Source organism: Helicoverpa zea, chromosome 5, assembly GCF_022581195.2.
Source record: "Helicoverpa zea isolate HzStark_Cry1AcR chromosome 5, ilHelZeax1.1, whole genome shotgun sequence".
NCBI classification, from domain to species: Eukaryota; Metazoa; Arthropoda; class Insecta; order Lepidoptera; family Noctuidae; genus Helicoverpa; species Helicoverpa zea.
This window is the reverse complement of record NC_061456.1, coordinates 13199256-13226546: the sequence shown is the minus strand read 5'-3', so window position 1 is coordinate 13226546 and position 27291 is coordinate 13199256. Positions and strand designations below refer to the sequence as shown.

The following is a 27291-nucleotide window of genomic DNA, read 5'->3' as shown; positions in this document are numbered from 1 at the left end:
ACTATCCGTAACTGCCAAAGATGTTCAATGACAGCTGAGCTTTCCATTACAAACAAACATACAATTTTTTTTTTTCCTTTTTATAATATTAGTGTAGGTAGGCAATACCTAGTTCCCTTCGTACCAAAACACTTCTCTGAATGCAACGGACCCCTTTACAACATGACCTAGTACACCTTTCTTCTCTCTCTAACGCACTTGACCTCGTATCTGGCATCTCACCTCACGCATCTTAAGAAAAACCCCGTTACTTTTACCTGTGCAAAAAGGCTCTATCTGCGGAGACTACAGTCGGCACTGATAGATTTATACTATCTCTTTCTGGCATGGAACTTGAGTCTACATGTTAGGTAGAGAGAGGTACAATGCTAATCCGGTACCATAGACCGGTGGTACAAGTTTTTGACAGTACGTATCAAAGTTAGCAGAGTAACTGACTTCTATAGTGAATTTAGTTTCTTTAGTGTTATTTATTATTTATAAATAAACTATGTAATATTAAGTGGTTTTGTGAAGTGATTTCTGTTCATAGGAATTGTTTTTATAAAGGTACGTGATGATTTGTGAGAAATGTTGCAATAAGGCGTTTTTACACTGTACTTTCTTTGCATAACATGTCAGTTAGTCATCAAGGTCAAAATTTATCTCGTGAATTCTGACCTTTAGGAAACGGATTTATTTATTTTTGAATGATTTTTATAAAAATACGAATGATAAAATTGCTCAGTCGTGTATTCAGGAACAATAAAATGTTATGATGTCATTTTATGCATGCTATTATTAAAATATAGCGACTCAGCAGTTTTCAAGTTTATAAGACAATACTAACAAATTCCTTAGTCATTAAATTCTTAGGCTTCCGGGTACATTGTTATTGAATGTGAAGCCTTATGAATTCTATTCCGTATGTTTTGAAACCGTGTTTTAAGGGAGTTTACACTCCCCTTAAAAAATTATGATGTGATCAAAAAATACCACGTTTGGGTATTACTAAGCAATATTTTATTTCATCTGTTTTTTTTTTAAGTTTAGAAAATTACTAAATAATAGAGTTGACATTTTGTAACCATAGCAGGGTTAATTTTAGTCTAAATAGTAAACGTAAATAAAGATTAATTAAATTTTATTGTACAAGAATACTCTTATTTACATGCCAACCTAGACGTACAAAATTCTACTAACAAAAATATAAGTAATGTACATTAGGTATATTTTAATAATAATTCACCTGAGCTATCTTCGCAACTAGATCTTTAACTACTCAACGTCAAAACAATCTATTCAAAAATGTTCACTTGATCACGTCAATGGAATTTTGTCAGAAGTTTTGGGAACGTGGTTCAAACGGTACTATTTGTATGTCAGTGGCGCGGAGACATTCTGTACTGAGACTCTCCTGGTATGTCAATATTGTATGAGAACCTTTTAAAACCATCTGTGTACAGGTAACTAGCTATTTAGCAATCTGTGGTATAGACAAGTACTGTTTGTTTGGAATTACGGGAATTGCTAAGGCATTTACAAATAGGTAGTTGTCGGTTGGAGTCACTAGAACTGTTTAAAATGTCGTCTACATAATTGATACTCAAAGTAGTTATGTTTGGGAAAATGTATGAATAGAACGAACTTTCCGCAGTTTTCATTACATGCAGAGCCAGCTGTGCCAGCTGTAAGAAGGATAGTAGGTAGGTATATCTTTTAACTTTTCATGAGGACATCAAGGTTTATCTAAATACCGAAGAACCCAATCGACCCAAGATAATGCAGGTACCACATAATTGTATAGGTACCTAAACATAAAATTTTCTCATAAAAATCTCTGTTAGATGCAATCAATGATAGGTAGTACCTGCCTATGTCGCTAACATCCGCATGGCCCATAGGTTATCCATAATCATAATTATACTGCTTTTCCCACATTAAAGATCTTCTTCATCAAAGTACTTACTTGGATAGAAAGGTAAAATCCCACGTTTGTAAAGTTTTACTACCTAAACTTTTACTTACCTTTAGATCCACTAAAAATACTTATAGTAATAGATCTTCCTTTCAATGGACCTTGCGAGAGACATTTAAAGAAGAATGGCATTTACGAGTAGTACGAATCCACTTTGAATGCTCGGCGCAATGATTTGGCATTGTTTGCAAATGTGTACTATATCTATGGCTGCAAAGAAGCCGTGCATTATGAACTTCATAAGAGTTAGTAAACCATTTTACGTATAAGCTATAACTTCTAATTTTCCTCCCAAAGTACCCTTTAGAGCATTACCTACCTTTACATAAAAGAACTGAAGTAATTTCTCTACATTCGTAAGGATCCATATTTCTTTAAGATACGATTGAAACTACGGACATCAGTTGCCTTATGCATATTAGTAGAATCTCATACTGATGTTGTTGTATTCATTAGCACCCTAACTCGTCTAATACACTTAGTGAACATAAGTATCAAGTTGGACTGGTCGTACTAGAGAGAACATTAGCTACCCAACGCCTACACTCGATGTGGTCTCCACTTCATAAGGATATGAAAGCGTGAAGATATGTAGATAGAAGCAAGTATATTTACAGTCGAACCGGTCAAAGCTGCTTGCCTCTTATTTCACGTGTACTTAGTAGGCATTTAGGTATCTCTACATACATAGGTTTAAGTTGTCTCACTTTCGGGATCTTCTTATGGTATCATTCCCACCATTTACATGGTCGGTAGTAAGCTTAATAACAACTACATGCTATTCTTTCAACAACATTTTAGTTGCTTAAATATTATATATTGTATAAGCTACCTAACGGAGGTATAAACCCAACGGCTACGAATTAAGTACCAAGTCCTGAATACGATTACCAAATAACAAGTCACGTAGATCTACCTAAAAATTTTAGTTTACCTCTAAATTCCATGAAACTAAATCCTTAATTCCAGTTCTATCTGGTCAATTCCGCTTTCAACACATTCCTAGAAACCAAGATAAGCCATCAATGTTTTTAATGAACATTTACCAACAAAGATTGTATCTAAACATGTGGGAAATTATAGTGGTTACGTAGCTATCAAGTTTTCCGTGTAATCGCCAGTTAGTCAAGAAAATGAGTTACTTAACAAGATGAGCTAATGAGTTCGTTGCTTATGCTTTACTTAGACATGTCGACATGGCATGTTACAAGTTTGATGGCAATTGACGTTACCGCCCCGGTGTTAAGAGGCTGTATATGATGATGGGAATAAAGTTGCCTTCTGGGTCACAGGACCTAAAAGGGCAGAATGAGAACAATTGAAGCTGGGACCTTAAATGCATTCGGGTGTGAGCACAGGCTCTAAAATCGAAGAATGAGCCTAGGTACTAGGGTACATATTATGCTCAAAATATGTCCTATTTCCACCTACCAGATATCCAAAGTATTTTTATACACAACAAAACTTTTGCCCAATCTACCGGTTAAATCAAAAATATCATGCTAAACAATCGCAACCACTGCATCAATAAGGTTCACAGCTACTTTCTTCACTAACTTTACCATACTTCCTGCAGGCAGTAAAAACATCGGAACAGGTCATCTTTCCCTAGTTATAAATCGCTCAATATTCTAGGTTGGTAACGCAACGCCATTGTATACCGACCTCGTGTCACTGAACCAAACACAATGCTCGTGAGAAAACAACATTAGTGTAAAGGTGTGTCTATACTAGCAAAGCTACTATCATCGCCAATGCTGTAGAATCAGAATGTAATACGAGTAAGATAATGTACATAATAACATTATAAAACGTATCCTGTTTTTCAAAATACATATATGGAATTTCAAAATCGATGTCATCCTATATAATGTTTTACACATCGACATGCGACACGTCAATACCAAAATGACAAAACCATATCATAATTTTATGAAAAAAAAAGAACGTAAAGTTATAGGTACTGACAAGAAACTAAATCTTCAATTCAATTTCGATATGCAGGTTTCCATAAATCCCTCAAAAGCAATCGCGGCTGAAACAAAACCAACCAACCGACTAAAGTAATACCATATTATTATTATCAACACGACCCCGTAGTGTTCTTAAGATATAGCCTAATGATATACGGACAATTCACTCTCGTTGTATACACAGCTTTACAGTTCCTTCGTGTAACTGTGTTTTTATAGCAGAGGAACTTCGCTGTTAAGTCTTTTGTCTAAACTATTGTTTTTTGTTTAGCGTCGTGTATCGAATTTTGCACATAGAACAACAGCTGTCGTTACCGTTGAAACTTGTAGCAGGATTCTTACGGTTTTAAAAGCTAAGGCAATGAATAGAGTTACCGCAGCCCTTGTAGATAAAAGGCTCCAGAATGAGTATACCTATTGGGTTTAGTCAGTTAGTGTCTGACACTTATGCTGCACCCACAGCAATCTTTTCATTTGATGACTTCCCACCAAAAAAGTTAATGAATATAAAATCTTGGTTAACGATACATTAGGAAACATTCTCTATTTGCCGATAGCAGTAATCATTGACGATAATGATCGTTCTTAAAACCTTATCAATCACGCACATTTATCTTTACCTCGACGCTATTCCTAAGTTCGTGTCTAGTCATTCGGACTAAAATAATAAAACAGATTTTTCTTATCAATCAGAGAATATAATTACGGTCCTGCTTATGGGAACCAGCTTGCGTATGGAGTTTATCGTATTTGGAATTAGCAAAAAGTAATGTTTTGCATACCTGATCCCGTTGCAACACGTATTGGGCATACTCCAGTGAACCACTTACCCAACGGCCATAGTTTTGCGGTCAGACATTCTTGTATAAACGCTTACGTCAGGTTTTGCAATGCTAATCTTTGGGCGATGTCTAGCCAGTATTGTTTTTGGGCGTACATAGGGCAATGTCTTGTAGTTAGAATATAGGTAATCATTAGCTTAGGTTTGGCTACTGTTGAGGTCTTGCCTGATGTAGCAGAACGTAAGGGTCGTCAAGCTTACTGGCTAAATGTAATAGGAGCATATAGGTATATGGTGTGTGTTTTCGGTTTGGCACATACTGTTGCAAAAACTCTCAAAAATTTAACGATACAAAACTGATCACTGCAATCATTATCTTACCAATACTTCTTTTAATACCCAATATTTTCAATAACGGTACAGTACCGAAATATTCTATTTCATAAAAAATTGCGTTTACATCAACTGAAGCATCCGCGTGCAATCTTCAGAATCGAATATTGCAAAAACATTAGAAATACAAATTGCAAAGTTATCAAAGACTCAACCGCTCGAGATTTTACACAGAGAGTAGTAACTCCTAATCACAGAATTAGAATAATATTGCTCTGAAATCGAGGTACAAGTATCAGTAAATATATTTCGAACTACATAGTTAGACTGTTAGAATGTCACAAGCTAGCCAGCGGGAAGTCGATTGAGAAATCAAAACCAAAGTGACAGCTCGATTGTTCAATAGACTGGTTTTATCATAATATGTTAATGATTTTTAATAGTTGACATAGATAGAGTTATTATTTTTTAATGTAATTATTATAAACAGTTATTTATTTAACCAAAACTCCGCTCTGCTCCATCGATCAATATTGCCGGGGTTGTCCCACCAATGTGTAACTTTTTCACAACTAATCCGTCTGAAGTATGTGCAACTAAAAATTATGGAGTGCAAAAAGTGCTCATGACACGTTCTCAAATACTTTACCTACAACAGACTAAAACGACTTATAATAATATTTAGAATAAACACTTAGGTACCTCTTTATTAAGCAGAATATCTGAGGGAACAGAGTTGTCGCCAACCAATAGATACTTATGAATTCAATTGCCATCTACAAAACTGCTAGCCGATTTACCTTAATACAACTGTAACGTAACGGTATTGCTTAACACTATTTCTGCTAAAGCAACGGAGCTATTTTTAAAGCCTTAAGTAATTAAAATTACGTACATCTACATAATATTATGTATAGCCGTCAGTCTTCATGCATGAGATAAGGCCTTGAAAATTAGACATGTTTATTTTATGAGTAGAAAGAAATGCGTTGGTTGTGTTATAATTTGGCTGTCTTCAATTAGTTACGCTGGTTAACCACAGTTTAACGGAACCATAACAAAAAATTATGAGATGGAATATAGGTACCTGGTTCCCACGGTTATAACTACGTGTTTAAATATTCCTAGAATATTTTGAGCTATCCTATGTCCTTATCTACAATCTACAAAGGTTTCAAAGCTCATATAAATCGCTAAGTGATTTTGCCTCGATAACGTATCAGATAGATATAAGTATACGCCTTTATATATATATTACCTACTATCTAAGAACTCATATGATGTCTTATACCTACCTGATTTTGTTATTTTTATCTCAAATCAAAGCAGAATATGCTCCAAGAGACAGTACAAATAAAACACAGCCAATAGTTTAAATACATTGTTTACAAATGCTTTATCAACATTCCTCTTACTTACTTCCAGAATGGCCGAAATAATATTCCAGCGGCGAAAGATCGCGACGGTGCTATCGGACCCGAACCCCCTGATCATCTTGCTGCTCCTGTCACTACTTCAGCCATGTTGGTCGCAGGTCACCAACAAGCCTCCTCACTTTGTGCCTCAGATAGGAGACATGTCACAGTTTAGTTTATCTGAGGATACTCCTGTGGGGACACCGGTGTATCATTTGAAAGGTAATTGAAGAAGAAGATATTACTTATTATGATATCTGGGGATATACAGAGTGTGTCGTTCATAATCACATTAAATCCTATCACATATACTTTATGATATTCTATGGCGAATTGTAAAAAAAATAACCTAATCCATTCAGTGGTTTAACCACAGGAGTCATTTTTCGTTTTTATAATTTACAACATCATGTGTAAAGCAGAGATAAAGTTAGGAGTATCGAACGTTTTGATCGGTTGACAGCTGTCAGTTTTCAAGGGAGAATTTCAGTTGTTTGTAATGACTGACTTTTATATGGTGTTCTAATTTTCGCACATTTTTATTCTAATTACTTTGTTTGAAAAATTCTTTTTTTATTATTTTTACGTATATTTCTTTTTTATTTCTGTTAATCGACATATATTAACCAGTATATTAAAACATTTCATTTAATGTGATTATGAACGATACACCCGATATACATTTTTAGCCAACAGTTTAGATCTTATATAGAACAGAGCTTCTTCTTCTTAGCAGGAGCCTTTAAAACGACGTTTCTACACGCCAATCATAAGACGTCGCAAACAACGATGGTACCAATTAATAGTGTGTATATTTACGTATAGTTTTATACATTGACATCCTAGCCATATTCCAGTGTTTTATTGAAGTTTCATATTTTGAGAAACCGTAATCTATAAACTAATTAATATCCAAAACACTTCCCCCATTTCCAGGAGTGGATCCAGAGAATGGTCCGCTGCGTTACTCCATATCTGGCCAGTATTTCTCAGTAGACTCTATGACTGGAGTCGTCACGCTCGCGAAGACTTTGGACAGAGAAGAACAAAGTGCTTTGGAAGTCATCATCAGTATTACTGGTAAGAAGACTATAATAAATTCAGCGGTTTCTGCTACTATAAAAAGATCTACGAAACTTATTCAATTAACATAGCAATCTTCTCAACAACAATGGAGTATTTTATTTTACACGTTTTTCCTTTGTTACTCACCTTTCTAAAGTTTCAGGTTCAATATACTCTGTTATGTTATCGACACCTTGTTAATTTTGCTAATTATTTCCGTTCGTTTCATTGCCTTATAACGGTAGAAAGTTATTTTCTGAGTGTACTAAGGTTTTTTGACTAAATTGATTGCATACCACGTGGTCCCTTCAGTAAACTAGCTATTTGCTATAGTTTTGTTCTCACTCTAAATAAACAGTCCATTTGGCACTTGCATTCAAATTATCTTATACACATCTTTTAATTCCATTCGAGACGGTCAGTCTTTTTAACTTGTAAGTCAGTAATCAAACCAAAATAATCATAATGATCTCTATAATATCCGTTACAGATGAAGGAATAGCAGATACGGAACCAAACACAGTATCATTGAGGCGAGTCATTCCAGTGAAAGATGTGAATGATAATCCACCAGTCTTCCACAACAGGCCTTATATTGTGAATATTAGTGAAGCTACTCCTATCGGAACTGAGATTGAGGTAAGATATACAAGTACAGAATATCTTTTTGATTTTAGAGTTGATCAATGGCCTTATGACGAACATTTTGATCATATTGAATATAAATGAAAAAGATATAAGAAATGGTGTAATACTATGTATGTAATAAATACGAGTCGACAATGTTCGAAGGTGATGTACATAGTTATACAACATTAGCCAAGGACAAAATACAAAGTTTTAAATGCTTAATTACTGATTTTCAGGTAAACCCAAAGATAACAGTCACAGATCGAGATGAAGGTGAAAATGCGAGGATACGAGTGATATGTTCTACCAAAGAGAAGGGGAGCGATACAGAGGGATGCGCTACCTTTAGAATTCAAACTGATATGGTAAATATCGAAGAGTAAACTACATCTTTTAAATAAATACGTGCCAATCCAGTTCAAGACGTTGTTATAATGATACAATGAACTCCGCTTTGTAGCTGCTAAGAACCAGTGTAGTAAATTATATATTTTTTACATATTTCACAATTACAGATAACACCAAACGAATACCAAGTACGGCTGTTTTTAAATCAGCCGTTAGACTTCGAAAGCCGATCAGCTTACGTCATCAGTTTAGAAGCTACTGATTCATCTAGCAGACCACTGAGAGCACTAGCTAGTGTAGCAGTAGCCGTATGGGATGTACAAGATCAACCGCCAGTATTTCTTAATCCACCATTCTCGGCTACAGTACCAGAAAATACACCACCCGTGAGTAAAACTTAACTAAACCATATTTTATTTAACGGGCAAAGTCAAATGCCTTATAAGATAATTATCATTTTTGAAAAACAAAAACAATCAGATGCCTTAAATTTTCCAATCAACTTTCAGAATACAAGCATTATGGAAATTATAGCCAAAGATGGTGACACAGCTAATCCACGACCAGTCTTGCTGACCCTTGAAGGAGACTCTCAGCAGTACTTCAAATTACTTCCCGACAGGCCTTTGGGACGCGCTACACTGGTCGCCTCCGACATTCCTATAGACAGGGAAAGTGATGTCGTGATGCAAAACGGAGGCGTTTACAGTTTCTTTGTCAAGGTATTTACGTTTTTGTGAGCGAGGCATATTTGGTTACCTCATTTAAATATCTATTACAAATCTTTTAACATTCTATAACAATCAAAACATTTGTTAAGCTTTTGTATTTTCTATTATTCCAGGCCACAGAATTAATAAACAATGAAGTGCCCTCAGACTTCACAGTGACAACAATCACCATAATAGTAACAGACGTTGATGACCACGTTCCAAAATTCAATAAAGAAGAGTTCGATATATCGATACCTGAGAATATTGAAAACGGCAGTCCGATCCCTGGGCTCTCAATTTATGTTGAAGATCATGATATAGGACAGAATAGTAAATACGATTTAAAACTACGAGATGTATGGAATTCTGAAGGCGTTTTCGCACTAAGTACAGACCATGGCGAGGGAAGAACTCCAATTAGTATCAAAGTTAAAGATTCTTCAAGACTTGATTATGAAGTAGACGATGATAATAAGCGATTATTTAATTTCGATATTGTTACAATGGCTAATGGCGTAGAGTTATCCTCGGCTCGCATTAACATTAAACTTCTTGATATGAATGACAATGCTCCAGTTTTTGAACAATCCAGTTATAAATTCAATGTGCCTGAAAACGCAACTATAGGCACTAAAATTGGGGATGTATTTGCTACTGACAGAGACTATGGAATATTTGGTGAAATAGAGTACACTTTGACTGGATTTGGATCCAACATGTTCAAGACTGATAGAAATACTGGTGGTCTATATGTGCGACAGATACTGGACTATGAGAAACAAAAGAGTTATAGTTTAACGCTCTTTGCTAAAGATGGAGGTGGTAAAGGGTCTACTGCCAGTATATTTGTTGAAGTTTTAGATGTTAATGACAATGCGCCTTTATTTGAGGCCGCAGAATATACAAGAACTATAAGAGATGGTGCTACCAGTTTTGAACCACAATTAGTTGTTCGAGTGAGTAAACATTACATTTTTAGAGTTGATGAAGTGGGTTAACATTAAAGTACAAATGTATTTAATGTTTCTCGTTATTTTATTACAGGCTACTGACGCTGATGGTCCTACCCAAGGAGACGGTCAAATTAAATACTCGTTAGAATCTGATAACAGCATTAGTCGTAAAGGCAATGTGTTCACCATTGATGAAGATACGGGAGAAATAAGTATAATTGAAAAAGTTGATAGTATGGACACTCCTCGAGGTCAATATGAGCTGATTGTAAGAGCTACTGATTACGGTAAGTTACCAAGAAATTATTTATATATTTTCATAAATTAAATATAGTAATATTGAACTTCAGTGTACATATTTTAAAATATTATTTTAGGCGTTCCGCCCCTGCACAACGAAACACGAGTATTTATTCGAGTTGGAGTACCAGGAAACCAACGACCCACATTCAAAGGGAACTATCACCACTACAAATACACAGTGTCTCAACACAGTCCTGAAACTACTGAAGACTTTACTTTTGATCTAAATCCAATGAATTACAAAGCAAATATTAGGGAAGATGCTAAGCCTGGTCAAAATGTGACTATGGTAGTTGCTAATGATCCGGATGGACTTGATGATTTGCTAACGTACCATATCGTATCAGGTTCTAGAGATAATTTTGTGATCAATGAAAAGTAAGTTTAAGTTAACAATGCTTTAGTGTCAGCCTTCAACAATTGAATTTTAATAATTATTATTTCTTTTTGTTTCAGATCTGGTCTTATAACAGTGTCTAACGATGCAAACCTAGACCGTGACATAAATCCAGACCGATATGAAATCATCGTATCGGCAGTTGATAGTGGAATACCTATACCAGAAACAGCAACTACCACAGTGTTTGTTACAATCCAAGATGTCAATGACAAACCTCCCAAATTCAACGTGACTGAATCGACAACACACATTTCTGAAAAAGCAAAGGTCGATGACCCAGTAACTAAAATTATAGCTTATGATACGGATGTCAATTCTAAACTGCACTACAGTATAGTGCAACCAATTAAAGCCCTTTCCAAGGCTGGTGTTCAGCTGAAACCTAATTCACCATACGACTATAAACACATGTTTCGTATCAATGAAAACACAGGAGAAATATTTGTGAACGGAACTTTGGATTACAGTATGGCATCGATAGTTATTCTGACGATTAAAGTTGTAGATATTAACGCTGAAATAAATAAAGAGAAGCAATTTGCAATGATAGAACATACGATTTATATACAGCCTTACGCTGACAAGAATCCTCAATTTACCAACGCAGGCTGGACTAGTTCATATCCTGTGATTTATCATAAAATTAAAGAAGAACAGCCTATTGGCAGCACTGTTCTTGTGCTTATGGCTGAAGACCCTGTATCAGGGCATTTAGTATCAAGCTATAAAGTAATCAATGCAGAAACTGGTCTGCTTCAAGTAGATCCTCTAAGTGGACAAGTGGTATTGACCAAACATTTGGATTATGAGGACTTAACGACGACTAATTTAACAATAACAGTGAAGGCATCAAGTAATGATGGCAGCAAACACAGTATTGCCAAAATAATTATTGAAGTCATGAATATTAATGACAATCCACCTATTTTCGAAAAAGAGGTAACTATGTTTGTTCATGTACATTTTGTGTTAGAAACATTTAAACTCTCTAAACAAATCTAACAACACTGTCATTTCATTTATAGCTTTACAAAGTAAGCGTTCTCGAGTCAGTGAAATATCCAGAACAGATTGTAACAGTGAAAGCACATGATGCTGATGCAGTTCTAACTGAAGAAGACAAAATCAAAGGTTACTCAGATATCAGATACAAGCTGAGAGGCGAAAATTCTGACCTATTTAAAATTAATAACGTTACGGGAGCTATACAGGTAAGATTACATTTTTATATAATGAAAAGTAGAGTAAAATAAAAGAGTAAATACAATGTATGTTATAGGCAGAGACTACATAATTTATTTAAACTTACTTCAGGTAGCTGAAAACAAAACTCTGGACAGAGAACGGCAGTCGGTACTCAGGCTCGAAATTGAGGCATCTGATACTCCAAGCGGAGGTGCAGACAAATTGAAAACTACCGCCACTATTCTTGTCGATGTTTTAGACGTTGATGACAATGCACCTGAATTTGAGAAGAATGTTTATACTGGTAAAAACCATTCAATTCTTAGATTTTGAAATCTGGTTACAGTCATAAGCAAGACATGAAACAAAGAGAAAATGATATTAATTAAACTTTTTATATCCTTACAGCTGTTGTGCCAGAAAATGTACCAATCGGTATAAGCGTCATTAATGTTACCGCCACAGATCCCGATGAGGGATTAGGAGGAGAAATCAAATACGAATTCTTGGATGAAGGAGAGGCAAATGGTAAGAACAATAACGAGACAACCAAACTAATTATTACTGAGAAAATTAAAAGTAATATAAATAATATTGTTCTTTTTACAGGCCTCTTCACAATTGACGCTACAACTGGAGAAATAAAAACCCGTAAAGACCTTACTGGTCGTGGTCGTACGGATCCATACAGACTGTTAGTTGGTGCGACTGATGGCGGTGGACACTCTGGAGATACATCATTATCTCTATATATCGGAGATGTCAGTGCCAACGATGGTGTACCAAGGTTTATAAGACCTGCCGCCGGAGAAATACTAAGCATTAGTGAGGTAAGAACAACTTATTTACGGATTATTTCTAGGCCAAGATTTACGTTTCTAGATACTGGGACGTCAAGTTAATTTTAAATTCTGAATTTTAATATTGTCGTTGTGTTACAGAATGCTACTATAGGATCAGCTGTGTATCAAGTGGTGGCAAGTGACCCAGATGATCCGACTCAGCCTTCAGGACAACTGTTTTACTCTATACAGCAAAGCAATGCTGACGCCAAAATCTTTGCAATCGGTAAGTAATACCGTCTGTCCTACTCTTCCTTGAACACCTAATGTTCTTTCTTTCTTAGAATATTCGCAAACAGTTGTATTATTATCACCCGTTTCTTCAAAATATTGGTTCGAAAGCTTAAGTTTATTTTTTCCTTCTTCTAGATCCTCATTCGGGACAAATCACGACCCGACAGTCATTGGACAGGGAACGCAAAGCATCGTACACACTAGTGCTGCTTGTGACAGACAGAGGTCAACCACCTCAGCAGAGTACTAGGATCGTCACTGTTATGATTACTGATGTTGATGATCACAAACCGCATTTTGGAAGGAACTCGGTAAGGAATGAACAGTGTTGAATTTTTGGTATTCAAGTGTTATACTTAGGTATATTAATACAACAGAAGAAGAACACAGAAAAAATATTGTAATATTAAAGTAAACGCCAACTTACCAAGGATACATACAACTTACCAAGGAACATACTTATGACTGTACTGAAAAGTATTTGATTGATAATAGAAATGATTTTAGTAATCCTAGATTTGATGATCATCATAAGCAATATTTTTTTGGTATGCAGGATGATCCTCCAGTACTAATGACAGTGAAAGAAGAAGTTCCTATCGGTACTGTTATTGGTCAACTAGAAGCAATTGATGAAGATATTGATGAGAATGCAGCTGTCGACTATGCTATTACTGGTAAATATTAATTTAGTTAACACACATCTATTTCCCTGAAAGATCAATGATGAAATGAAAAAAAAAACAGGTGAAGCTGTACTTACATAGATTGTACTTACATAGATATATGTTAACTCCATGTGCCTATAGACACCAGGATGTTTTGTTTCACACATTTTCAAAGAGAAACTAAAAAACAAATCAGTTTCAAAAGAAGACGGATCACAATCCATACAAAATTGCCCCACGTCCTATAACAATGTGACGTATCTCAAAAAAAAGATGAAAATGTTTAAAAAAATATGGCATACTCTCTAATTCATTTTTTTTACACCTTCACACGAAAAAAATGCTTTAAAAATTGTTCAGGCGCTGTTATGAAAACATCGTTCATAGGACTATTTATGGACTATTTTATTAAAATATTTTTTTGTTTGATAGGGTATACCTCACAGGTGGTCCCATAATCATCAGGCCAGGATCTCATGATGGAAACCCTGAGAAATTCAGGGCAACTTTTGAAAGTTGTAGGCATGCGCAGGAAAAAACTTGACTATAAGGTGTATGTCTTACAACAATATGCAACAGTAAAGGTTTGGAGCTGACCTGATGATGGAGACGAAAGAAGGTCGAGGGAACTCGACAACCGAATATGTAAACTACCTCGTGTTTGGGCTCATATTATTTGTATTGAATAGACCTTTGCAACAGTGAAGGTTTGAAGCTGACTTGATGATGGAGACCAGAGAAGGGCGAGGGAACTCGACAAGAAAATATTTAAACTACCTCAGAAGTCGGTGTCTAAAGGATGTACCTAAGTTTATTTCCCCACCGACTTCTAGGCCGATGATCCTAAGACTATTTTTTTTTTTTGCTTTTCAGTGTTTTTGGAAGTTTTTTTATTGTAAAAAGTTTTTATTTTTATTTTTGGCTTTTCAGTGACAAGCACAGTTGTCACTATCCGCATAAGTGGAAAGTTCTTATCAATACGAATAATATGAGCCCAAACACGAGGCAGTTCACATATTTAGTTGTCGAGTTCCCTCGCCCTTCTCTGGTCTCCATCATCAAGTCAGCTTCAAACCTTCACTGTTGCAAAGGTCTATTCAATACAAATAATATGAGCCCAAACACGAGGTAGTTTACATATTCGGTTGTCGAGTTCCCTCGACCTTCTTTCGTCTCCATCATCAGGTCAGCTCCAAACTTTCACTGTTGCATATTGTTATAAGACATACACCTTATAGTCAAGTTTTTATCCTGCGCATGCCTACAACTTTCAAAAGTTGCCCTGGATTTCTCAGGGTTTCCATCATCAGATCCTGACCTGATGATTATGGGATCACCTGTGAGGTATACCCTATCAAACAAAAAAATAACGTAATAAAATAGTCCATAAATAGTTCTATGAACGATGTTTTCATAACAGCGCCTGAACAATTTTTAAAGCATTTTATTCGTATGAAGGTGTAAAAAAAATGAATTAGAGAGTATGTCATATTTTTTTAAACATTTTTATCTTTTTTTTGAGATACGTCACATTGTTATAGGACGTGGGGCAATTTTGATCCATCTTCTTTGATCGGTCAGTTGCCACTTCAATAAGAATTTTTTTTTTGCAGTTGGTAACGACTATGGTTTGCTGAAGTTAGAAAGAACAAATGACAGTAAGGCCCAGATAATAACAGCAGCAAGACTTGACAGAGAAGAGATTTCCAAACAACTTATTACTGTAAAGTGCTTCAAGTACGGAACCAAACCAAGACTGAACAAATCGTATAATAGACTGGTAAGTAGCATTTTCTTATAATATAAAACAGGATGAAAAAAGACAAGAATATTAAGATCAGAATCGACTAAAGCAGGCTTGATATTTCTTTTTCTTTAGGAGAAAAACCCTAGCAGCTTTCCAATATTTGATCACTATTAATATCTTATTCTCTTTTCAGGACCCCTCAGAAATCCAACTGCTGATAAAAGTCTTAGATATAGACGATCATCTACCAGAATTCGAGAGTGCCAACATGACAGTAGGAGTCAGATTGAACGTGCCCATAGATACCTTAATAGCTACAGTCAAAGCTACTGATAAGGACCCTGATGCTAAACCTATTAAGTATAGTATAGTAAATATGACTTTTGAATCTCCAATTAAAGGAAAATCGCTGAATAACATCAGTTATGTAATTGTATTAAATAATGTTACTGGAGATCTTAAGATAATGAAGAATTTGATACATTATGCGGATGGAATATTCAGGTGGGTAAACCAGTTTTTCTAAAATAAAACATAGATGCTATTATTTTTAATGTTGTTGCATAAAATTATCATTTACATGTTGTAATTATCTAAATACAGCCACAAAAGTTGTTGGTAAAACTTATGGAATTATCCGTGAAGTAATAATGCTTTGATAGTAACCACGACTGGAATTTATTTCCATATTTGCTTCATTTAAATAAAATGTTTTTTTTTTTACCACAGGTTGGTGATCCGAGCAAACAATACCGAAGATCTTGAGAGGTTTAGTGATATCTTAGTTGAGGTAAATAGTATGTTAATCTATTGTAATTTCGTTATTTAACTTTACCATGGTTGAATTCATACCAGTTAGATATCTACCATTTGTGCCATTTGTCATCTTTAAAGTTCTGAAGAAGCCATTTGTTGTTCATATTTTTTTACGATCGTGAAGTCTGCACAATAACTGTATGAACAAATGTGGAAGCAGTCAAATGTCTAACTTTTGAATTTACGAGTAGAAATACTCTAGCGTGAAGCACGCTATGGCACCATGATCTTGGGGATTTATTTAAATGAAAATCTTCATGGATTTTTAAACTTGTTTGTATTTAAATCGATGGCAGAATGAACAAATCCATATTAAAAAACTAATCTACTTCTTTTTGAAGGATTAACATTGAATTGCTGGCCTTAAACTATTGATATTAAACCTCCTCTACAGTACTCAGAAGACTATTTTACAACAGAATACATTTAAACTATGCTAAATCTAGTGCCCATTTACTTACCATTATTTGACCTTACCTAGGTGATAGTAGTGAGGGAACGTGACCTCCTCCGGCTGGTGATGTCAGGAGGAACTAGGCAGAAGTACGCCGACCTTCGAGACAGGATGTCAGCAGCGCTCGCGCAGAAGGGACTGAGGATGCAGCTTCATGATGCGAATAACGCCTTCTTTGCTAATCCTGGGTAAGTTACTGGTACCAGATGTTACTGGTTACTATTACATTTTGATGATAATTGACAATCATTGGCTTAGTTCAAAATTAGGGCTTATAAATAAGCAAACAACTGTTGAGTTTAAAAAAGCCTATCTCAGTCTCCTATTTTGCCGGTTTAGCGAAAAGCGCAACAAATTCACTTTTGCCTTTATACGTAATGTTGTCAAAGATCTTTTAAATTGCCTATAATACTTGTAAAATCTTGAATAGCAACTATTTCAAGTAGTTTCTCTTATGAAATAGAGATATCAAGGCCTTTTATAGTATGAATTCCCAAAATTACACGGTATTAAAATAATTAATTAAAAATAATCGGTTGATAGGGCTAAAGTTCAATTCCGGCTTTTTAATCTACCAAACACATTTATGCTAGTAATGATTTGTTACGCCTTCATAAAACAATGTGAAACGCAATTAAAATTATAATTATCACTCTTTGTTTATTCGTAATTTTCGTCTAATTAACCTTTACACACGACCGTAAAACAATAAAAGGGACTTGTAATTAGTGTACCTACCTACTTATAATTAATTTCCACATAAAATAAAAATATTCACATATTATAAAGTTTACGTCTTTCACAGGCCATGCTTCCAATTCAGAAAAGTGGATTCGGGCGAGGCATTAACTCCCAAAGCTATGAAGGCGACTATCCGTGCCCTAGGCACTGAGTTTCAGGAGATATTGGAAACGTTCAATGTACATAATATAACGAGTTGTGGCGTGTCTCGCACGAAGCATTCGCCGGCGCAGCATGCATTGCTGGGCTTGGCTGCTGTGTTACCCTTCGCGGCTTTTATAGCCACGCTTGTATTGTGCTGTATGCATTCTAGTGGTACGTATTCCTCTAATATTACGACTTATTATCATCTAGTTTCTGACCACAGTTTGTGGAAGCTAATCTACGTGCCCGACCCTAAAAAGTAGCCCGTAGCCTTATTACACAAATGGGTTTCTGACACAGAAATATTTTTTCAAATCGGTTTTAATAAAACAACCTGAGATCAGCGTTTTCAAGCAAACAAAGTATTTAGCTTTCAAATGTAATAATGTAATTGAAGATATTATAACAAGGGTTTACCAATTCAAAATATTGAATTAATAAAAAAAAAATGATGTCCTCCTAGCCGATTATCGGCTACGGCGGCTGTTCTCATGTAAGGAGATTAGCCAACTGCGCAGGACATATTATAGTGCACAAGCATTTGCGCAGACACAAGTGCACTCACTATTCCTTCACTCTCATAACCCGATGGGACGGCAATCCGACACGACCGGAAAGAGATCAGGCGCAGGACCGACACTGACGTGCTCTCCGATGCACGGGTGAATCAATCACCAACTTCCAGGCTTCGGGCTGCTTTGTGAAAGTCTTCTAAAACCCACAAAGCGATTTCGGCCCGACTCGGGAATCGAACCCCAGACCTCGTGCTCAGCAGCCGCACTTGCGACTGCTAGACCAACGAGGCATATATATGTATGTGTATAATATGTTCAATGAAAGTATCATGACGTAATACAACAAGTGACAATTACTATTACATTTAAATTTTAAATCAGTGTTGAAATAATAATAGGTATGCAAAATATGAGCGAAGTTTTTTATGGAAATCGGTAATCTGTAGTTAAACCTTACGTAAGGTTAAGAGCGGCTTCATATTCTGAAGTGTTTGCTAAGCCTTAGATATAAGGGAAAACCCAGCTATTCTGCTAAATCATGATACAATAGTTTATGAATAGCGATTTAGACATAAATAAGTAAAAACTAATAAAAGCATGTTACTTGGGAATTTGAAAAAAAATGAAAATACTCTGTGCAATAAGGAGTTTTGAAGTCATTAACTAACTAGCCTACAGCTTTCCTTGATAAATGGGCTCATTTAACACTAAGATATGTTTTTCACATCGGTCTACTCCTGAGATGCGATCGTCCAGGCAAACAAACCAACTCTTCAGCTTTATAATATTGATATAGATTTTACGGACTAGTAGTTCGAACGTCTAACATGTTTATCTTATCTTGCAGCCAAGAAAAGGGCCCGAGAAGCCCTATTAATATCAAGGGAACCACCGCCAGTGGCAGCCAGCAATATTTCAGTGCCAACAAGATTGTATGCCGAACCGCTCTATACAACGTGACTAACTAGAATTAATTGGTAGTAGAACTAAGGTTACACACAAGACATTATGTTTTGACAGCATACAGGCAAGATTCTAAGTGGGTGGCACCGTGACGCACACCAATGTTTGTTGTGGTTTACTAGCAAACAGAAACAAATATATACGCGGAGTTGCAACTTTTGTGTATGAACACATAACTGTGCACTCCCGCCCACACAGATTTTGTTGGAAAATAAAATCTACGTAAAGGTATTTTGGTGGAATCTCGCTATAAAACGCAAAGTTGGACATATAAATTTTCTAAGTGCTGTGGATTTCTATAACTGATTCATCAGCTATTTTGTGTTAACAGATAGAATTTTGACATAATTTACATAGTTAAAATTCAATCTCTACGCAACATAACGGTAAAATCAGTTATAGAAATCAATCATAAATTAACTACCGATATTGATTATTCACATGAATTTTAATTTCATCACAATGAAAGTCCATTTTTACCATTGATTTTTCTGCAAATGGAATTTGAGTCCAATTTAACTAGAACAATAGTTTACTCTGTCACCTTAATGTTCTTTTATTTTTAAACCGATTCTAATATATTATCTTTTATCTTTGCTTTATACTCGTAGAAAGTTTTGTTAAAGTATGTGTGTTGTAAGTGAGTGTGTTTTGGTTATGTTTTATGATGAGTGACTATAAATGAAAGTGAGTGAGTGAGTGAGTGTCTGTCTAAAATGTTAATTTCCAGCAAAGGCTGTTTTGAAGAGATGGTACCAATTGATTAAATTGTCAATCATTTGGTAGTATTCTCATTCATGATCAAAATATAAGATAACTTTGTAAATATAATTTAAGAAATAATAGATGACATAATAATATTGTCGGGACACCTTTTCACACACGGTCGGTTAGCCCCATGGTAAGTTATTAATTAACTTGTGTTATGGGTGCTAACACAACTGATAAACTACATATAGCTACATATATACATATTTATAAATACATCATAACACCCAGACCACGGCCAACAAGCATGCTCATCACACAAATGTCGACCGAACCGGGAATCGAACCCGGGACCTCAGGTTCGGCGGTCCGGCATGATGACCATTGCGCCATCGAGGTCGAAAACATATAAGTATTTACATAAATATTTACGTCACTCGTTTTTGTCTGTTGCATGATTTTGCAATGTGAATGATGATTAATTTGTAAATACTTAATACTCATGCAATAACATTATATGTTCAAGGATTTATTTAAATAATATACATTATAAGTTACAAATTACTGTTTATAATATTTCAAAGCTTTTGTACATTACAGTGCCTATTTATATATATAATATATATATATATGTTATGGACCAAGTGATAAATTGGGCAGTATACATAATGCCCGGTCATTATGAAAAATGCCCAATATGAGAGCGCAATTTGATAATAATTATTCAAATAATCAAATTGACCGGGCACTATACATATTGCCCGTGACCTTTTGGGCAAAGTAATACAAACATATTTAATTTCAATTTTTTTATTGTTATTGCCATTTAACTTAAAATAAACTAAATATTAAACCACTTAAATAATCAGCCTCATGATTTGGATTAATTATGAAGGACTTCTGCCTTTTTTCATCAAATGACCCCCCGCTGTGGGTTAGCAGCGGTGAGGGAGTGTCAGACTCTTACTGACTGACCGTCGTGTTCTGTCGTAGGCCTTTTATGTACCAGGGCCGCGGTCTTTCGAACAATCCCTCAGCCCCGGCAGACCTTGGCCCTGATGGGCCCCGCTGGGGTTGCTGACATCTCTTTGAGGAGCGCGTGGAACAACGCGCGCCACCGACACGGGTCTGTTGCCTAAAAATATACATGAGCGAGCCACCCGAACTCACCGCCCACAGACCCGCGCCTACGGTGGCCGGGAGTCATCTCGCGACACCCGGCGCCCGTGGTCTACCTGGTCCAGCGCGGCGGCCGGGATAAGAGGTGCGAACTCTCTGACGTTCCGCCTCCTCTTTCTCGAGCATGACCGCTTCGCAGAAGGAGGCGACGGCATCCCATTCCCTCTCGCCCCGGACCATGGCCTGAACCAGGGCCGGACGCGAGAGGTCGCCGCCGCCTAAAGCCTCGACTAGGACCCGGCGGTGCTCTTCCCACGCAGGGCACTCCTGGACTGTGTGGTCCACCGTGTCCTCGGGGCTGTCCACACAGTGTTGACACCCGGGCGCCACCTCACAAGGACTTCTGCCTTAAAAATCCTCAATTTTTTGCATATAAATGTTAAGGAAAGTCATATTAAAAATATAACATAAAAAAAATTAAGAATGGCTGTCTCTGATTGGTCAAAGCGTGTCACGCCATGCGTACTTCCCTCCCCGCCCTCGCACCGCGTAATATATAGCTTTATTATCAAATTGCCCAACTGTCATGTAGCAATATAATAATGCCCGTGCAATGTGATAAATAATGAAGTTAAGATAGTTATTAATCATTTGGCCCGATAAAGCTAGACATTATTCATAATGCTCGGGCATTATTTATAATGCCCGAATTAATCACATGGTCCATAACATATATATAAAGTTTTATATAAAAAATAAATTAACTTTTTTATGCCATAAAGAAAAATATACCTATAAATATAAATGCCGAAAGTGCCTTCACTGAAATTATATTATAAGTACAAAATAAAGATTATTAATCACAAGAAAACTTGATACATAGCATGAAATTGTAAAGTATTATAATTATTGTAAAAAAAACGTGTCATGACCATAATAATAGTGTGATAGTAATTTATAGATTTTTTACGTAATCTAAGTCAGAATTATATCAAAAGAAATATATCTTCTCATAATAAAGTAATAACTTACTTTGGGACTGTCAACTGCGTTTAGTCAATTGATAAGACCCATGATAAAAAAATAATAATAATTTATTAATATTTACGTGAAAATATATTATGAAAGTAGTTGAATAAGTTCAAGTTTTTTTTTTGTATATCAGCTTAAAAAAAAGAAAGAAGTCGAAAATTAAACAAAATTTTGGAAAAAAAAAAACGTTTTTTTAAGCAATTCCCATATTTTACAACTCAAACATTTTTTTTTGTAATTTGTAAGTATTTGATCTAGGAAAGGGGGCCTGACCTAGCTGCATTATGACATCTCCGCTTATCTATTCTTATTCCGTGATCCCACTACTGTAGGTCATCGAGACCTTGGAAAATTGAACCTGAATGAAAGGGATTGTAGGACACATATGTAGTTGAATGTCAAGAGCAAGGCCCTTCTGTAAGCAGAGGTTCTTTAACCTTTATACTCCATACGATTTTTAGTGTTCCGTACCCAAAAGGTAAAACGGGACCCTATTATTTTCGCTCCTCTGTCCGTCCGTCCGTCTGGCGCTAGGCTGTATCTCATGAACCGTGATAGTTAGAGAGTTGAACTTTTCACAAATGATGTATTTCTGTTGCCGCTATAACAAAAAATACTGAAAACTAAAATAAAATAAATATTTTGGGGGGTCTCATACAACAAACGTGAATTTTTGCTCATTTTCTAAATAATGGTACGGAACCCTTCGTGCGCGTTTCCGACTCGCACATGGCCGGTTTTTTTGTCTAGGCAGGTTTGTCTGTATATATATGAAAAACGTAAAAATCGTAGGTAAGTATTTTTCCAGTGAGCGGCAAGGCACTGTTTCACTAAATATAAACCAACGAGTTAAAAGTATAAGATAATTAAGTAGGTTAACATATTTCAATGGAACTAAAATCTTATGGTTTGCACGAAGCTATTTTTACTTTTGAAATGTAGGTAATGACAATTTTAGATAATGAGGTTTGATTGCTATGACGATTACTGGAATTCCACAAAAACTAGTTTTTGGCATTACATCTGCAGCAATGCGTGTAAAATGATAGTTTTGTCAACAAAATGCTCAATTCTACGCCATAGTAACAGGCAGCGTCTATATTTTGTATAACGTAAATGTTTACAAGATTGAACATAATCTTTTTAATTATGCTGATTAGCGTTAAATTAATTTTATAATACGTGACTACAAAAACAATCCGATGTCACGAGCTCTGTTCCGTCCACAAATAGTCAATAATCGAGTCAATCAAACATTCGTACGTTGTACGTCACAGAAATAAATAAAGACCAGTTAAGTAAGTTTTTTAGCATTTATATTGAAGAGCTAGATGATGTTTACCGAAGTTTATTGTCGACCGGCATTGACACAAGAACCATGTACGGGTTCATACTATTCATAGCCGTTTTCATAATATTTATACTTATTATCGGAATACATCAGAAGAATACGAACGCAATATGTGTCTCAAGAAGAAGACTAGAAGGAAAGACTGTGCTGGTGACTGGTGGAACAGCAGGAATGGGTCTTGAGATAGCCCTGGATCTTGCTCACAGAGGAGCCAAGGTTATCATAGCCTGTCCTTTCGAAGAAGAGGGCGTCAATGCAAGAAAACAAATAATAGAAGAAACTGGAAATGAAAAAATTGTGTTCAAACTCCTTGACCTTGGCTCTTTGAAGTCCGTTCGGGTATTTGCTGCAGATATCCTCAAATCCGAAGATCGTTTGGATATTTTGATAAACAATGCCGGAGTTGGTGTACCTGGTGACTTCTTGACTGCCGATGGAATGAACTTCATAATGCAAGTCAACTATTATGGAACATTTTTGCTGTGCATCTTACTTCTCCCACTTTTGAAGAAGACTGGAAAACCTGGGGAGCCTGCAAGGATATTATTGACTACATCAGTGCTACATAGACTTGGACAAATGGATATAAATAATCTGAACAAGACTGATTACTGGTACAAGTTGCAGATCTATGCTAACAGTAAGCTATGTCTGGTATCAGTAGCAATTGAACTATCAAAACGATTAGAAGGTATGAATGTGGTGGTGAACAATGTGGATCCAGGTGCAGTTGGAACGAAGATCTTCGAATCTGGGAACAAATATGTGGGATTCTTCTTAATAGTTTTGATAAACTTTCTATTTAAAACGACGAGGCAAGGGGCCCAAACAGCTTTGCATGTGGCTTTGGATCCGAAGGCTGGTGAAGTGAACGGAGGGTACTTCCAGAATTGTGAACTGAGCAAGGCAGTGAAGAAAGCGTATTGCGAAAAAACTTCCAAAAAGCTTTGGGAAGAATCTGTGAGATTAGTACATTTATCAGACGAGGAATTAGAAACGTGTTTTAGATAGTTTTCTATTTTACTGTAAATAAGGCTATTAAGTTAGATTAGCAATTAAAATTTGTCAGGTTTGTGATGGTTTTCATTTCTTAAACCGAGGTGTTTTTTTAGATATTCCTATACAGATAAAATGAGAGCAAGATTATTAATTAAAATTGTGACTTCTTGTTCTCGATTATATGTATACATCAGTCATCCATTCTATTCCTTTGTAGTCTCTAGAAGTCTTTTATAATTATAGAAGTCTGCGGTTTTTAAACTAATATTCGATTGTGAAAATGCTATTAAAGTGCGAGGCATTTTTAGCAACTGAGTCTCACTTTTACAATATACTTGTCAGTTCTGAGTATCTAGTTACTGACGTCTATGTAAGAAAAAATTGAAGGAAATTCCAATAAAGGAAATAACTTGAATAAAAAAATTATTAATCACATTTGCTTTGATGGTCGTCAGCAACAATATTTGGTTTTCAAATATTTTGAGCCTCTTAACTTGGGCTTCAACGATAACATGCCTACAGCAAGTAATTTTAATTCTTAAGAACCTCTAGATGCTCTTAACTCGTAAAGCTTGGACTAAACTAGTACTAACCGTTTAAATCTTTTATTTTATTTTGTTCAATAAGTTATTTCAATGTTTAAAATTCGGCTAAAGGCCTGATTATGATAATATGCGTCACTGTGACGTACCCAAATGTTTCTTCTGGTGACTCGCTCTAGCATGCAGTAACAAATCGCATACGAACCTTCTTAAAATATCCGCGAAATTGTAACCTTTGTGCGCAAATACTGCTGACTCGCGCTGACGAATACAAATTTTTTGTTCGCGTACATAATGTACGTGAATATTTAAGTAGAATCTCCATAATGCATACTACCCTGAGAAGGAACTTAAAAACTTGAAGGTTGAAGAATGATTGTCATCGGGAAAATGCGTGATGGATCTCTGACGGCATGTAAAAGTGGTAAAGGTTAATAACAACAATTTCGGTGTCAAAAACCAATACTATATGTAGGTACCAACATAATAGAGGAACTGATACCATATCAACTGAACGTGATACAGCAAGTGTGCTGAATCAGCGATTTCTTGGCAATGGTTTGTTTATCATGATAGTTACACAGTGCACTCCCACTTAAAGAGATTTACAAATTCAAATGAGATGGAAGATTTGTATCTAACCGGAGTGACCTGTACTTTCTTTAAATATGTTTCAAAGCGAAATAATACGTCAGTATAAATGAGTATCGAGATTACTTTTTTTTAACACTGTGTACAACTTTAAACTGAACCTTAGGAATACCCGCACATCATCATCATCATCATCATCAGCCTATCGCAGTCCACTGCTGGACATAGGCCTCTCCAAGTGCACGCCACTGAGATCTATTTTCGGCTTCTCGTACACTGTAGACTAAATAGGTAGTTGGCCTACTGTTCGTCCAATGGTTGGACAAAAAATAGATTTTTTAAGAAAATCTTGAACTCAATCAAAGATTTTAGTAGGTCTGATACCGGCCAAATACCTGATCGTTGTTAAGCTATCAGCCGACTAAAAGTTTGCAGTCTGTAGGTACTAAAAGAATTACATAAATGTAGAAACCTTGATCCTCAAAGAATCACACGTGCATTGTTAGGTAAATGCTGACAATACAAACTAATAATTAGTAGAACTTTATGTCCTAAAAAATTAGTCCCTATGTAACGTAGTAAAAAAAAACAAAATAATTATGTACATTGTACACAGGAGTTTACACGGAAGGTTTTTTTTTGGATACCTATAGCCTATGTAAACTAGTGATAATGTAGCTTCCCAACAGAGAGAGAATTTTTAAGGTAGAATTCCGTGCATGCGGCTCACGGCAATCGCAAGCAATTCGTCGGCCGCGCGCTTTGTCGCGCTCGCGGACCTCTGCAGCGGTGCCATACATTTTCATAGGTTGAGTATTGTTGCAAGCGTTCGACGACTGTCGTAGGCCGCGCGCGGCTGCGACAGTCGCGATGCACGGAATTCTACTATTCATGTCAAATTATTCTCTCTATTCATGTCAAACAAACGAACAAACAAACAGTCATTCTTTCTTATTTATATTTAATGTAAACTCCATCTCCCGTGCCTTTTCCCAACTAAATTGGGGCCGGCTTCCAGTCTAACCAGATGTGGTCGAGTATCAGTGTAATATTAGTGAAGACAAACAAAAAAAACTGTTTCTACCGAAGTGTACGCAGTAAAATACAGATAGTTTGACAGTTATCACATTTCAGGTTAAAAACATCATTTTTAGGGTTCCGTACCTAAAGGGTAAAACGGGACTCTATTATTTTCGCTCCTCTGTCCGTCCGTCCGTCCATCCGTCCGTCCGTCTGTCACCAGTGTCACCAGGCTGTATCTCATGAACCGTGATAGTTAGAGAGCTGAAATTTTCACAGATGATGAATTATTGTTGCCGCTATAACAACAAATACCTACTGAAATCTAGAATTAAATAAATATTTTGGGGGCTTCCATACAACAAACGTGATTTTTTTATCGTTTTCATAATTCGGTACGGAACACTTCGTGCGCGAGTCGAACTCGCACTTGGCCGGTTTTTGTTTTTCAAATAAAGCATAAATAGCTTGGCCTTTCGCCCGTCAACAGGTTATCGCAGAATTTTTGGAGAGCCTATTATATCTGCAAATGAAATTAATAAATACCTTTAATAACATGTTTGGAAGAGTGTGGTGTGGAGAAGCCTTTTTTTTTCCGACGTCAAAAATCATCAAATGACCCCTCCCGCTGTGGGTTAGCAGCGGTGAGGGAGTGTCAGACTCTTACTGACTAAAAACCGTCGTGTTCCGTCATAGGCCTTTTATGTACCAGGGCCGCGGTATCTCTTTCGAACAACCCGCAGCCCCGG

The 27291-nt window shown here is 36.1% G+C and overlaps 2 protein-coding genes across 2 annotated transcripts; both read left to right on the top strand.

Moving 5' to 3' along the window:
* Window positions 1-413: 413 nt before the first annotated feature.
* Window positions 414-19948, top strand: LOC124630597 (cadherin-23). Its single transcript, XM_047164559.1, has 24 exons — window positions 414-549; window positions 6470-6681; window positions 7396-7539; window positions 8015-8163; window positions 8391-8519; window positions 8670-8888; window positions 9012-9224; window positions 9347-10171; window positions 10260-10455; window positions 10546-10849; window positions 10928-11810; window positions 11897-12082; window positions 12186-12360; window positions 12465-12584; window positions 12666-12886; window positions 12998-13124; window positions 13268-13443; window positions 13689-13809; window positions 15414-15580; window positions 15741-16051; window positions 16277-16337; window positions 16845-17005; window positions 17623-17873; window positions 19065-19948. The coding sequence occupies exons 2-24, from the start codon at window positions 6471-6473 to the stop codon at window positions 19175-19177; spliced, it is 5463 nt and encodes a 1820-aa protein (XP_047020515.1). The 5' UTR covers window positions 414-549; window position 6470; the 3' UTR covers window positions 19178-19948.
* A 3418-nt stretch (window positions 19949-23366) lies between these two features.
* Window positions 23367-24696, top strand: LOC124630338 (retinol dehydrogenase 11-like). The gene has a single exon (XM_047164201.1). The coding sequence runs from the start codon at window positions 23418-23420 to the stop codon at window positions 24399-24401; it is 984 nt and encodes a 327-aa protein (XP_047020157.1). The 5' UTR covers window positions 23367-23417; the 3' UTR covers window positions 24402-24696.
* Window positions 24697-27291: the final 2595 nt, after the last annotated feature.

What these genes read in the sequence shown, in the direction of transcription:
- LOC124630597 (XM_047164559.1), top strand. Translation starts at nt 6,471, where the DNA reads ATGGCCGAAATAATATTCCAGCGGCGAAAGATCGCGACGGTGCTATCG. An exon ending in CTATCGGAACTGAGATTGAG is followed by an intron (nt 8,164 to 8,390) that starts GTAAGATATACA and finishes ACTGATTTTCAG; the next exon opens with GTAAACCCAAAGATAACAGT. An exon ending in AAATACTAAGCATTAGTGAG is followed by an intron (nt 12,887 to 12,997) that starts GTAAGAACAACT and finishes GTTGTGTTACAG; the next exon opens with AATGCTACTATAGGATCAGC.
- LOC124630338 (XM_047164201.1), top strand. Translation starts at nt 23,418, where the DNA reads ATGTACGGGTTCATACTATTCATAGCCGTTTTCATAATATTTATACTT.